The 15,797-nt window shown below is 35.1% G+C and overlaps 1 protein-coding gene across 1 annotated transcript in view; it reads right to left on the bottom strand.

Moving 5' to 3' along the window:
• Positions 1-15,797, bottom strand: part of CRAMP1 (cramped chromatin regulator homolog 1) — a 102,414-nt gene that overhangs the window by 41,517 nt on the left and 45,100 nt on the right. Inside the window, exon 6 of the mRNA XM_044657409.1 lies at positions 9,516-9,564. Within this exon, the coding sequence (XP_044513344.1) occupies positions 9,516-9,564 (49 nt within the window). The remainder of the gene's footprint in view (positions 1-9,515; positions 9,565-15,797) is intronic.

The following is a 15,797-nucleotide window of genomic DNA, read 5'->3' on the forward strand; positions in this document are numbered from 1 at the left end:
AGGTTTAGAAAAACACAGAAACAGTTCTTGCCATAAAGGACTTTACATTATGTTTGAACAGACTAGACATAAAAGTGAGTATTGGAAACAAAATCTAAGGCAACAAAGGATTATAGAAAATAGAGGAATTGAGAGAATAACAGATAAAGATCAGTATGTGGGGAAATTATTAAAGGAAGGATATTTTAAAAAACGAGTCCACACTATCCTAAAAGAACAATGATAATGCTATCTACCTGCAGAAAAAGAACTTTAAAAGTCATCTTTCACATCAGTGTATTTATGGTTTTATTTTGGGGTTTTGGTTTGTTTGACTTTGTTTTTACAACAATGACCAATAGGGAAATGTGTTTTACATGACAATAAAAAAGTTTTTTTTTAATGAGTCCACAGCTGAAGACTAGAAAAATACAGAAATCTGACTTATGACACTCAACAAAGAAGAGACTATTAAGGAAAAAAGCAGAAAGTCAAAGTTAGTAGTGTCAGAGAACTTGGGTTTGAATCCTTAGTATGACATTTATACCTTTGAGCCTCTTTGTTCTCATCTATAAAATGGAGGAGGAGGAAGGGAACTGGTGTTGCCTAGACCTGATGGCCTCTAAAGTATCTTCCAAAGAGCAGCTAGCTGGTTCAGTGGGCTGTCAGCCAGGCCTAGAGATGAAAGGTCATGGGTTCAAATGTGGCCTTGGATACTTCCTGTGTAACCCTGGTCAAGTCTCTTAACCCCATTGCGTAGCCCTTACCACTCTTCTGCCTTGGAACCAATACATAGTTTTGATTCTAAAAGGTAAAGGAAGGGTTTACAAAATAATTATAATAAAGTATCTTCGAATTAAATCTATGATCATATGGGATTAGGGAAGAGACAATAGGGACCCAAAGTTAGCCTGCCATAGCAAATCCAGATAGGAAAGGATTTGGGCTTATACTAACATTTAGTTCTTTTCAATTTTCTTTTAAACCATTACATTTCATCTTAGAATCAATACTGTGTATTGGTTCCACAGCAGAAGAGCAGAAAGGGCTAGGTCATAGGGGTTAAGTAACTTCCTCAGGGTCACACAACTGGAAAGTGTTTTAGGCCATATTTGAATTCTGTACCTCCTGCCTTCAGACCTGGCTCTCAGCCCACTAAGCCCACCTAGCTATATTCTCTTTTCAATTTTCAAAATAGTTTTATATAATTACTTCATTTTACTCTTAGCATCCTTACAAGGTAAGGGTTTTAACCATACTTTACAAATAAGGAAAATGACTAGAATGGAGTTTGAAAATGAAGACAAAGCAAGGTTAACAATTGTTAAATCTTGGTAAATGAATGAATAAGTGGAACAGAGGAAAATGAAGAAAAGCCAAGAGAAGGGAGAGCAGGAAATGAAAGAAGAGATTTTTAACCTAGAGGACAAGATGGGGTAGGCGGAAAGAGTAGCAAAAAATATTACATATGTTACTGGATTTAGCTAAGAGGGATTGTTAACAAGCAATTAAAGATGGCAAAAAAGATGAAAATATAGATCCGAATTTGAAGTTTGTTTTTAAAAAGAAAAAGCAGAACAGTATTTCAAAGGGATAAAAAAAGATTTAAATGAAGGCTTTTTCTAAGATAAGAGAACTTGAATGTAGGAATTAAAGAGGAAAACTAAAGTATTTTGAGTAAAAAAAAATTGAATTTGAGGATAAAGCTCCATCAGGAAAAAGAGTAAAAATATTATAATGCTCACTAAATATCCACTGAACACCTACTCTATAGAGTATGAAGGTTTTTTTTGAGAATGTAGAAAGATAATTCCCCTAAAGGGAATAATGAGGGGACAAAAGTAGAGCTTTACCAACCCAATAAGTGGGGATCAGTTGAATGGTAGTCTTAAGTGAATTGTGAGGCAAGAGCATTAGTTGAGAGTAATAAAAAAGAAGGCTCCAAACTAATGTGAAAAATGAACCAAGGGATGGGAAATTAGCAAATGCCAAATTCAAAGTTTAGTTGTATGAAACTGATTATTTAACAGTTGAATTTTATTAATACCAGCATAAACTAATGTAATCAAGTGCTTAAGACTTGGATTCAGAGCAGTTCTGTGTAGCCTTCATGATACTTTTTAGGTGATTAAGCATCTGTGCCACTTGAGGGAGATAAAGAAGATGAAGAATGATTCAACTTGGTTAGATGTTTTTCCTAGTACTGGTTTCTACTGGTATAGGGAGTAGTGAATTGGGGACTTTTCAAGGGATGTTCAGGAGAATGATGATTAACTCTATACCCCTCTTGTTACCATGGGACCTGGAAGACCCCCTTCTAACAATTCTATGTAATTATGAACCAAATACAATCTTAGTTTTGTTTTTGTCACTGAATCTATTTTGACTGCCACTGGACAGTACTATAGGTATCCTATATAACCTGCTGCCTTTCTATTTGTATAAAAGAAACTGTTCTGACTGTCCGAGGTACCTCTGGTTACTGAGAGGCCACTGACCTCTATTATTGGTAACTGCTACTTTGCGAATAAACAGATTATCTTAAAACTTTCTGTGCTTCGGTTTCTCTTTATCAAATTTTTAAAGCAACACTTGACAGGAAGGCTCTCAAGTGAAATTCTTCCCACATTTTTTCCATCATCTATTTGAGGTGATACATGCAAGAAAGCTACAGAAAAGATGGGATATTAATATCTAACATTTATGTAGGGCTTTAAAGTTTGACAGGTAATTTTTACATGTTACATGACTTGAGTCTAACAACAAACAGTCTTACTATTGAAGAACCTAACAAGGAACTTGACCAAACGTTGAACTATTTTTAAATATCACAGGTGAAATCTGAACACAGTATTTTTAACTCCAAGTTCAGCACCTTATATGATATACCAAGCTGCCTATGGAAAAAAAAATAACCTTTAAAAGTAAATAGATTGTGAAATTGTATCTCTAAACAAGGAAACCATAGAGTATTCTAATAAATCAATGCATGTGTATATAGATGGGGGCAGGTTTTATAAAGTATTTGACTAGGGGTGGAGCCAAAGCTTAGTAGCAGCAAGAGCTGAAACCACTCTAAGAATCTTTCCAAATCAATCTTTAAAAACCACCTGAAAATGACAGGATTCAAAAACCAACAGCAAGCCAGAGTGAGGGGGCTCTCCCACTGAACACAACCTTGAAAGGGAAGCAGAGAGAGTCAATTTTCACAGGATAAGGGGGAACCAGAAGCAAAACTGCACACAGGAGTGCTAGCCAATGATTCCCCCCCACCTACTGTGCCAGGTTCTGAGTGTGGGCATAGGCCCACTTCAGGATCCTGGGATCCTGCCTATACTACCAGAAACAGAGCACCCCATACCATGGATCCACCCTTTGAAATCCTACGCCCTGGCATCAGCCCACAGTGAAAATCCTTACAGCTTGGCCCTTTCAAGTCTGTACAGTCCTAAAGCCCTTAGCCCCAGAGCAAAATAGTTCCAAGTGCCAAGTCCTACAAGCCATCAGCAGAGGAGGAGACAAAAATCAGCAGCTCTCAAAATTACCAGTCCACAGGCAAAAAAAAAAAAAGGCTGGGAAGGGGCAGCTGGGTGGTTCAGTGGATTGAGAGACAAGGACTAGAGACAGGAGGTCCTAAGTTCAAATCTGGCCTCAGACACTTCCTAGCTGTGTGACCCTGGGCAAGTCACTTAACCTCCACTGCCTAGCCATTTCTACTCTTCTGCCTTAGAACAAACACATAGCATTGATTCTAAGGTAGAAGGTAAAGGTTTATAAGAAAAAGAAAAAAAAGAAAGAAAAGGCTAAGAAAATGAGCAAACAACAAAAAAATCACCTAAACCTAGAAAACTTCTATGGAGACAGACAGCAAAGCGTAGAATCAATAGGGGATGGTGAGATCCAAGAAACCACATGCAAAACTTAAAAAAGAGAAAAAAAATTGGTCTTAGGATCTTGAATAACTCAAAAAAGAATTTAAAAATAAAATAAAGAAAAATGGGAAAAAGAAATGAAAGTAATGCAAAAAGAAAATAATAGCTTAAAAGCAAAATTAATCAACTGGAAAAAGAGCCATAAAAATCCAGTGAAGAAAAGTGTTTCATGAAAAGCAGAATGGACCAAATGAAAAAGGAGGATCAAAAGGTCATGGAAGAAATTCAGTCTTTTAAAATTAGAATTGGGCAAATAGAAAATAACGACTTCATGAGTCATCAAGAAACAATAAAACAAAACCACAAGAATGAAAACATAGAAGAAAATATGAAATATCTTAATGAAAAAACAATTGACTCAATTGAGTCAATTTAAGAATTATTAGGCTACCTGAAAGTCATCATCATCAAAAAAAAAAAAAAGCCTAGACATCATATTATAAGAAATCTGTCAAAGAAAACTGCCATGGAATTCTTGAAGAGGGTAAAATAGAAATTGAAAGAAGCCACAGATCACCTCCTAAAATAAATCCCCAAATAACAACTCCCAGAAAAGTTCAAGAGTTCCCAGGCCAAGGAGAAAATACACCAGGCAGAAAGAAACAATTCTAATATCATGGAGCTCCACTAAGGATTACATAGGATTTGGCAGTTTCCACACTGAAGGAATGGAAAGCAAAGGAACTGGGTTTGGAACCAACATTTTCAGGCAGTCCAGAAAAGAAGACCAGACTTAAATAGAAAATTTGATGTCCAAATACAAAATTCAAGAGAAGCATAAAAAGGTAAATAAGAAGTGAAGTATTTGGCTGCACTTAAATTACTTATCTTTGTCCCATTCACTATTTTGATGGGTTATCAAAAGTATCAATAGAATACATTTCTAATCTTGTTGCTTGATATACTGGTCCTGATGGGAAAAAGAGGAGAAGGAAATGTCACTACACAGTCCAATGAGGACAATGCCTAATGAGGCTCATTTCCCAAACAGCTAAAAGCAGTCATGCAAATCAGCATAGGCTCACAACCTGTTAAACTGAAAATAAAAATTCAGAATATTGGTAAGAGTTTCATGAAAATAAATTATGTATCACACATTACTAGTACTATTCTCTAGGTTACTGATAGGTCATCAGATGCATCATAATTATGATAATTATATACTCTGAAGGAACTTATAAACTAGTAAAGTATATGTGCAAAAATAAATGTTTAAAATGTAATATAGCAGTGCCATAAAGCAGACATGAACAAAAAGCCTGAAATACAGAAGAGAGGAGGGGTAAAAATTTTTAAAAGACAGTTGAGATTTTGAGCCTATGGAACTCAGAAAACAATTAGTGGAGCCATGAATAAAAAAATTTTAAAGTACAGAGTAGACAAATGGACTTGAATAAGACAAAGAATTCCTATGTAAAAAGCAAAAGCTTTTGTTATGGTGATGTCATTCCCCCCCAAAAAATTCAAGAAATGTTGCTCACATTATTCCTTTTTTTATGCTCAATAACCACATAAAGAGAAAATATTTATAAGTCCTAATTCAAATTAAATATAACACCAAAAGTGAAAAATGGGTTCTCTAAAATCATGAGTTTCACAGTATTGCAAGGAAAACTTGCTGACAAGTTATCTAAGGTACTGTTCTATATAAATTAAATTCATTTTTTTATTATTGAAAAATCCTGTGCTGGATCTTAGAAGCATATGGGCTCTATTGTCAGTGTTTAGCAGTTTATCATTCAAGCATGTGTTACATTAAAAAAAAATATGTAAGTCATTATGGATCACCACAATTCCATTTTCATAAAACTGAACATGACCCATCTCATTTCAAAGAAAGTTTTTTGAAAAAATAAAATGGATAATTTACCGTAAGATTTTATTAGTGATAAAAATCTTTTACATTTAAATAATGATGAGGCAAAATGATACATTAAAATTCTACTAGTGAATAAAAATTTTCAAACATTTGGGGAACGCAATCACATGAAAAACAACTTTTGTGTTAAAAGAGCTTATATAAAGAGATTTTACTGTAATATACTCAAGTGCTTGTGTGTTAGAGAATGCTGTCCTGACTTACACTAAGAAAAGAGCAGATTTCCTTTTTCCTGATGTTAAGATGAAGAGAGACACTGTATAGATGATTTAGATGGGTGGCTAGGATCTGACAGACCCAGCCTGACAAGGAGGTCTCTTCAAGGACAGAGAGCAAAGATGGCTGCACTCTCTATCCCAGGCCAGCACAAAACCGATCTGACCGCTATCTCTTATTAACAAGGTTTATTAAAAAAGTATCAGAAGATGGAGTTAAGGAGTATGATTTTAGGTTGCTTCCCTATGACTAATGTCTCTATCTTATGACCCACCAGTCTTGACTTTTCATCAAAATTGCTTTGTCCCTCAAAGAGTTTGCCTCTGCCAGGGCTGTTCCACACCATTCTGTGTCACTCTGCAATGCTGCTTCCATCCCAAAATCTCCCTTTCACACTGAATAGTTTCCAATGGATTCTCAATCCAGGTATTAGCTTCACGCTATCCAGTACAGAGGTCACATGATATTTTCTATTACCAAACACTGAAGAGTGTATTGTCTGTTGTTCAGTTTAAGGCAAAAAGATTCCAAAGTACAATACTACTCTAGAAGGGGATTCTGATCAAGTAAGGATATCAATTAAATAGTTCCTTTTGAATTACTTAAAAAGAGTAAACTCAGAGGAACTGAAGGTTTTTAATATTTTACTCTATAAGTCTGCCAAGTACTGACAGATTTATATTAACTTTGTAATATGGCATTTATGAAGTTAGTCAAATCAAAGTAGGTTTTAGGCAAACCTGTTGTTCTGATGTAGTCCTTTATTAACCAAAAATTAGGAGAAACATTAGCAAAAAGTTAGCTATTAGATTTTCTAGAAACTGTAAGAGGGGAATGTAGATATTTAAGGTATGGTTGCCAGGAATTGGGTTAGCTCGATTCCAAAATTTAAAATAGACCCAAGTCAGGATGACTTTTATGGAAATTTATTTACAATTAGGAAGGCAGGGAAATAGAAAGAGAAACTCTGGCCCGGACCAGATGTCCGGACCAGATGAGAATTTAGAGGCCCCAGCAAAGAAGCACAGAGGTTAATTAAACAAGGCTACAAGCCACAAGGCCTTTTACAATTAGAGAGGCAAGAGAGGCCTCCTTGAGGGTAGAGCCTCCAGAAACACCAAGGGAGGAGAAAGGAAGTCAGCCTAATTTACCCATGTGAAAATTCAGAGGGAAGCCTTCTGAGGTCTCGCCAGAGATCCTCCAAACCAAGTTCAAAGCGCCAACCTCCTCCACAGGAAGTTACCATCATATTTAAAAAGATAGCAGCTTTCCTGCATCCACCTTCAATTTCAAGTGGACAAATGGCAGCCTCAATACTGTTTTGGATTGCCCAAAGGGCAGTCCCTTGTTCTTGATTTGTTACTTATTGACATGTGTGGGTAACAGATCTTCCCCTCACCACTAAGTTGGGTGGGGTGACATTATTTCTGATGGCTAGAATCTAACAATGAATGAGGATGAGCTAATTACATTTACACATAACTTGATAGCTTACTAATGATATTCATGGAACTATAAAATATGTAAGCCTATTTTTCTGAAGGAATACTTACTCACCTGATTATGTATATAGAACTTTTATGTCTTTTAATCAATTAACTAGGAGTAATTTAAAGTAAAAATTATGAAATCAAATAAAGTAACAGTTTGTTAGTTCCAGGTACAAATGTTTCTACTACTAGAAACCACTGAAAGATCTGTTGTTAATCACTATGAGCTCATTTATTCAGATGACAATGAATTGTGTTTTTGTAAAGAAGGGAAGGAAAGAGGAAAAGGGGGAAAGGAAAAGGAAAAAGAAAAAGGGGGAAAGGGAAGAAAGTATAGAAAAAGAAGAAGGGAAGAGAAAAATAAAATGTCAGTACTTTATAAAGAAAGGAGTTTTAATCAACAATCATAGTGCACTATGTTGGCTGGTCTTTTCTTTTTTATATTGTTAAGAATGATTTTAAATGGAATTTCTGCTCCTGGATTTTGTTAGTAATACATAGAAAATGCTGATGAGTTATGTGGATGTTTTGTATCTTGCAATTTTACTGAAGTTATTATTTCAACTAGTTTTTTAGTTGATTCTTTAGGATTCTCTGAGTATAACATCATATCATCTGTGAAGAATGATGGTTTAATTTCCTCATTGCCTACTTTAATTCCTTCAATTTCTTTTTCTTTCCTCATTGCTAAAGTTAGCATTACTAATAATAGTGGTGAGAATGGGCATCCTTGCTTCACCTCTGATCTTACTGAGAAGGCTTCTAACTTATCCCCATTGTAGATGATACTTGCTGAAGGTTTTAGGTAGATACTACTTATCATTTTAAGGAATGACCCATTTATTCCTATGCTTTTTAGTGTTTTTTAATAGGAATGGGTGTTGTATTTTGTCAAAGGCTTTTTCTGCATCTATTGAGATAATCCTGTGATTTCTGTTAGTTTAGTTACTGATATGGCCAATTTATGATGATAGTTTTCCTAATATTAAACCAGTCCTGCATTCCTGGTGTAAATCCTACCTAGTCATAGTGGATGATCCTCATGATATATTACTGCAGTCTCCTTGCTAGTATCTTATTTAAAACTTTTGCATCTGTATTTCATTAATGAAAGTGGCCTATAATTTTCTTTCTGTTTTTGTTCTTCCTGGCTTAGGTAACAATACCATATTAGTTTTATAAAAAGACTTTAGCAGGACTCCTTCTCTGCCTATTCTCCCAAATAGTTATGTAGTATTGGAATTGCTATTTAAATATTTGATAGAATTCACCTGTAAATCCATCTGACCCTGGGGAATTTTTCTTAAGGAGTTCATTGATGACTTTTTCAATTTCTTTTTCTGATACAAGATTATTTAAGGATTCTATTTCCTCTTTTGTTAATCTGGGCAACTTGTATTTTTGTAAATATTCATTCATTTCACCTAGACTGTCAGATTTACAGGCATATAATTGGGCAAAATAGCTCCTAATGACTGCTTTACTTTCCTCTTTATTGGTGGTGTGGCTGATCTTTTCTTGATATGAAGTGTGTGGCTATAAGAATATTAAATCCAATGACTAATCACACAGTTGTAAAACTTGTCTGTAAAAAAGTATAATTTTTGTTAACACTGGTACATAGCCTCTAAAACAAAGAGAAAAACTGGAGATTAATGGATTCAAACTTTTTATGATAACATGAGACATACTGGGAAAGGGACAAGAATATGTGTGTGTACTGCTATAAGAGATTTTAGAATGGGATAAGACTGAAATAGCAGTTAGGAGAGTGTGTATAGTGAAAGTAATGTAAGGAGGGTCTGACCATGCCCTATAGTATGCTGAAATACTCTTTCATATTAGGCAATTTTTTAAGGGGAAAGGAGGGGAACCAACAAGTGTAATTTTCTCCCATAAAAATATTCATATTTATTATAAAATCAACATTTAACTATTTTTAGAAACTCCTTAAAAAGGATTAGGACACAATCCAAATGGCAGGTTTCATTAATAATGGAAAATAAAATACTGACTTACCCAACTTGAATAAGTTCATTTAGCTTTGTAGCATTCTTATCATCCATACCTTCAAATAAAAAAAGAAAATACTCAAATAAGAACATTATGCAACTAAATCATAAAGTTCAAGTTTTGGACATTATTGCTTTAAGGATCAAGTACAGATTCCTTGGCTTGGCATTTAAGATACTCCACAATCTAATCTTATCCTTTTTTACCTAATTTTCAACTTACTATGCTATCAACATTCTTTTATAACCAAACTAGTTTACCTGCCGTCTTTGGAATGTGCATGTCTGCACCACTCATTTGACAATTAATCATGTTCAAGTTACACATTTTTGTGTCTTCTGACAAGAGCAAGAAAAATACCTTGCACTTATACATAGTAGATACTCTTTCAGTTTGTTTAATGACAATGTAGTAGTTTCACAATTAATGTATAACTCATTTGAATGAGACATATTGTGCTATAAAGAAGAATGGGGATTGGAACTGTTTCAACATAACATTATTTTTTTTAAACCCTTACCTTATGCAGTACCTAAGGCAGAAGAGTGGTAAAGGCTAAGCAATGGGGGTTAAGTGACTTGCCCATGGTCATCTAGCTAGGATGTATCTGAGACCATATTTGAATCCAGGACTTCTCATCTCCAGACCTGGCTCTCTATCCACTGAGCCACCTAACTGCCCTTCCAATATAACATTCTGACAACTAATAAAGGGGACAAAATTAATTAATTAAAAAACCAAGAGACTGTGTGTTGGAAAAGTAGTTTTGGTTCGCATATATGCAAGCACATTTAACTCTTAACATTCCCTGTCTAGTGGCATTACAGTTTGTGTCATAAAGCATGAACTCAGAAAACCAAACCAAACCACTATTTCCTTGGATCCATACTATGTAGCTGTTGCCAACAGAACAAAACAATACAAAGAAATGCAATTCTTCTAATCTTGGATACTAAATAAAAATAAAAACTGCACACCTGTTTTTGGCCATGCATTATTGTCTATACACTTAAGCAATTGTTAATAACTAAATCTAGATCCCTTATAATAAACAGAGAAGGAAGTAACCTATCTATATGGTAATAGAAAGTCAATCCTGAGGAACTTATCAAATTATGTGTTCCAAGGTCAAGAAATGATATGAATGCCAAGTGATACAATTCCTTAAATTCTACAAAAACCCAGAATATTCTGCCTTTTAAAAGACCATCTGTATAAAAACTGGAGGAAAAACAATAGTGGCTGATATTTACCTAGTACTTTTTACAAAACTATATATTTTATCTCAATTGATCTTCACAACAACCTAATGAGGTCAGTGTTATAAATATTACCTTCATACCTGTCCCTTCTTTATACTCACAGAGCCATGACCCTGGCTTACACCTTTGTCACAGCTTGCCTGGACTTAATCCCCACCCCACTCCTCCAACTAGCCTCCAAAGTTACTTTTCTCATATCTGATTGGGTTATCTCAATCAAAAATTGCCAATGCCTTCCCTTCATCTCTTAAGACAATACAAATGTTTAAGAATGAAAATATGGTCTTCCACAATCTGATTCCAACCTGCCCTTTCCAAGATTATTTCAGCATTATTCCCTTTTAAGAACTCTACAACATTTCAGTCAAATAGATAATAACAATAACCAAAAATAATGTTTGCTGAATTCCACACTGCACTTTCTTGCTTTTGTGCTACGACACCTTCGGTATGAAAGCAACCAAGTCTCTCACACCCAGGACACACTTGGTCATCTTGGTTTCTCATCATGTCCAAAGTTCAGCTCAAGCACCCTACTACTCTTGCTGAAGACTTCCAGATTCTCTGATAGTTAGCAGACTCTCTCTTTATAGATTCCCTTCTCTACTTGTCATCAGTACATTCCCTTCCCAAGCTTATACAATCTAAGTTATTCAAGAAGACTTACTGAACTGAATGGAATTATCTCCATTTTACAAAATCAGAATCTTTGAGTAGTTGTGATTTGTCCATGCTCACCATGATAGTAAGTAAAATAATTCAATCATTTAAGCCTGTAAATAAAATGGTAAATCAACTTTTAAATAACAAGTACAAGCAAGTATGCTTCTGAATAATACAATAACTATATTTGAAAGGAAGGAATAGGAAGTCAATCAAAAAGTGCCAGGGATCAAGCACTAAAGATACAAGGAAAGGAGAAAATCCAAAATGCCAGCATAGTCCCCAGGTTAGTTAAATACAATCGTTCATAACTTTACCACTAAAATGAAAACCAATCTGAGGATTTCATGAGAGAAAGGAAGACTTGCAATTTTCAAAAGGAAAATTCACTTCAGCAATTTTATTTTGGAAAATATACCTCTAAACCTCTAAGAGTAAAGATAGAATAATGGGACAATATAATATAAGAAGATAATCATAAAATCAATAGATAGAATTATGTAAAATGGAAATGGAAACAATCATAAAACAGTAATAGAACAGAAAGCTATGAAATTATACTGAGCTTAGCCCTCAAGAAGAGATATGAGAATGCACCTTGACCTCAAGTATTTGTGGAAATTGGGCACTATGAGTGTGAAACACTGCATATAATCTTTCTTGATATGTTGGTTATTTTTACTAAATTGTTTTTCCTCTTTTAAAAAATTCTTTATTATGGTTTCTGCAAAGAGAAAAAAGGGTAGGCTACATTAGCAAATGTAGCTGTTGTTAAAAAAAAAAACTATCAATTTTTTTAAAGTTAAAACGCAACACACACAGAAACTTAAACACAAGCATTATGGAAATATAGTTCCAAACAGCAACATGTATACCATTAAAGCAGGAATTACTTCGAACTATATCCACACAGCTAGAATGCCAAACTTGCTTCCAATTCTACCTGAGTAAAAGTAGCACAGTGCCTGAAACATAATAAGCACTTAATAAATTTTTGCTGATTGATCAGAAATTCCCCATTGGGAGGGCAACTGGGTAGCTCAGTGGATTGAGAGCCAGGCCTAGAGATGGGAGGTCCTAGGTTCAAATCCGGCCTCTAACACTTCCCAGCTGTGTGACTCTGGGCAAGTCACTTGACCCCCATTGCCTACCCTTACCACTCTTCTGCCTTGGAGCCAATACACAGTATTGACTCCAAGATGGAAGGTAAGGGTTTAATATAAAAAAATTAAAAAATCAAAAAAAAGAAATTCCCCATTGGATATGCTTACTCATAATGCACTATCTCAGAGAGTCTGTAGGAACACACCTTGAACATATCAACTAATCAGATACTTAATAATGTTCCAGCTATGAGCAACCTAGTATAAGCATTGTAGAAGACAAAAAGAAATAAAGGGTATAGATATTTCATTGTGTAATGGAGAAGATATAACATAAAAGTTTAAAGTTAGACAATTTATAAAATAATGTTAAAAATGGCAAACATAAGAGAAGACAGAAAATAGTACATGACTGAAGTCTGAGAGATTAGAAATGGGTTACTGCTGAGTCAGAACACCTGAAGATGCAAAACTCCTACATGAGGCCAAATCTAAGATTAGACTGTGTTAGGGAAAGGTTTAACAGAATAAATGAAAATACATTATATATGATGTTAGTTTGAGGTTTTCCAAGTTAATAAAAAGTCTGCAGGGATCATTTTTATTTGAATTTGACACCAATGGTCTAGACTGACAAAGGTGGTTTCACAGAAGAATACAGAATTAAGTTGGACTCTGAAGGATGGAGAATACTTAACTACAGGAGAGGTAAGAGTATGAGCAAAAGAACAGAGAAATGAAATGAAATGACCACTCTGGATAGAGCAGAAGGTTTTTCCATGGGAGTTAGAAGATAAAAGCTGGAAAAGTAACCAGACTACATAGAATTTCAAATGCCAAGCTAAGTTATTTAGACTTGATCCTATGATTGGGATTCAGAAATGGATTTTGGATAAGGGAGGTACATAACAGAGGCTGTATTTTGGAAAGATTCATCTGGCAACTGCATGCATGATGGATCAGAGAAAGGATCAACTGGCAGGAGATAACTTAGAGACTACTACAAAAATACAATTGGAATAATGTCAGTGTGATAGCAGTGAGAATAGAAAAGGAAGAATTAGATGAGTCACTGCAAAGGCAAAATCAATAACACTTGGTGGCTGACTGGACATTAAGGGTGAGGGAAGGAAAGGAATCAAAGGTAATTTGGAACTTCTAAGACTAGGATATTAGTGATTCTATATGGAGAAGTAAGTAAGAAAAATGGGTTTGGGGGGAAGAGCATCAGCCAAAAAGCATTTTTTAAGTACTTACTATATGTCAGGGATAAAAATAAACAAATAAATAAATGAGTGTGTGTGTGTGTTACTTGTAAATAAACTGGCATATAGAAGGCAAAGACAACATTTATGGGTACAAATAAAAGATTCCTTGAGAAACTGGAATCTGAGCTAAGTCCTACTTTAAAAAAATTTTTTATGTTTTAATCATTCAAAATCTGCTTTCTCACTTTCCCACTCCAATCCTTTAATGTCAATTAAGAACACAAGATATAGTCAAAGCATGTATGGTTAATCAAAGCAAACATCCACATTAGCTATGTCCTAAAAAATTATAGTACTCAAGGCAGCTAGGTAGCATAGTGCGTAAAGCACCAGGCCCAGAGTTGCAAGGATGGAGGTTCAAATCTTGCCTTGGTGCACAGTCTATTCCTGGCACCAGAGTGTTTCACTCAGTATGCTCCAGGCCCTACCTATCCCCAACGTTCACAGACATCTCTGTCTATCTTTCTTTCTCTTTTTAAACTGAGTTGGGCTAAACAAGTGACACACTGTGATTTTTTCTGGATTTCAACACTGGGATTTGGTCTGGTACATTTTTTTATCTGTTTGGAGAAGTTTTTGGAAATGAGCTTCCTGCACTTTCTTCCTTCTTCACCATCTTGGCTCTGTCCCCCGAGTCTTGAAAGAAGCCAGGGAAACTAGGAGATGGAGGCAAGGAGTGAGAGCATTCCAAACATGAGGGTCAGCTAGTGCAAAGGAACAGAGACAAGAGTGTTGTGTCTGAGGAACGGCAATCTTTTCAGTCGTAATGAGTATTCTTCAGGGTCTGCCGTTTCAACTTGCAGGATTCCATCAAGTCCTCTCTAGATTTCTTTGTACTTATTCATTCTTTTTCCACATTATAATATATCACATCATTGCCCTACAATTTATTTCTAATTCCCCTTTTACTAGATATTTAGGTTGCTTTAGTTTTAAAACTATATATAAAATCATGGACAAGTATATCTTTATTCTTGCTTTTGATAGCACTCTGACAACAAAGACTTAAGTTTTAGATGCACTAAGATGACAGGAAGCATTCATTTATGGATATCACAATATTAGACAATTAGGATGTAGTTTAAAAGTTTTCTCTTGAAAATAAATGACTAACTACTATATAGAAACCATGGTTGTTATGGAGGATAATGAGGGTAGCAATACTGAGAAGAATGCTCTAGTTTAAGGGACTTCAGAATTCCAAGTACAGCAAATCAGATTTCCTTTTTCAAAACAACAGTGTACCCTAAGAATTCCCACATCTGGTCACCTATCCTGTGGCTCACCTTTTTATGTGTTATATCCTCAAATTAGAAGAGGAAAGATCTTCCTTTTCTATTTGTAATCCTAGGTCTTAGCATAGGACTTGGCACAAAGTAAGCACTTGAAAAATGCTTTTCCATTCTTTCCATTCCATTCTGTTCTGTTGCTCATTTAACTCAATATTCTGCAGCTCACTAGATACTAAAACTCAGACTTCATCTTCTTCATGTTCTCCTTGTTTTAACCAGCTTTGGTTCAGACATCACCACTGTCCATTTAGTTCCATGACTAGCCCATTACAAATTTTGACTTTTGCTTCATAAATGCAACTGCCTGGACCTTTGTTAAACTCAAGGTCTGAATCATCAGCCACCAACCTCTGTTTGCTTTTCCCATCATCCTTGCTCCATGAATTGTAATGGAACATCCTAGTTGAAACTCCTGTCCCAGATCTCCACAACTATAATCCCCTGCTGAATTGCAATATGGAGATAAGAAGGAGGGAAGAAATCATATACCAATGAGAACTGTCAATGGAAATTCAGACTTATAGAATAATTGTTTTTCCCAAGACCTTTTAAAATGCAAACTGCTAAACTAAAATTAGGAAATGACTCTCTAATAAGAGGGACTATTAATAGAAAATCTGTATGATCCTCTTAAAAAAAAAGTTGTCCCAGATTATAAAGAGTTTGGACAAAAGTGGGACAGAAACCAGGAAGATTCATT

Source organism: Gracilinanus agilis, chromosome 1 (genome assembly GCF_016433145.1).
Source record: "Gracilinanus agilis isolate LMUSP501 chromosome 1, AgileGrace, whole genome shotgun sequence".
Lineage (NCBI taxonomy): Eukaryota > Metazoa > Chordata > Mammalia > Didelphimorphia > Didelphidae > Gracilinanus > Gracilinanus agilis.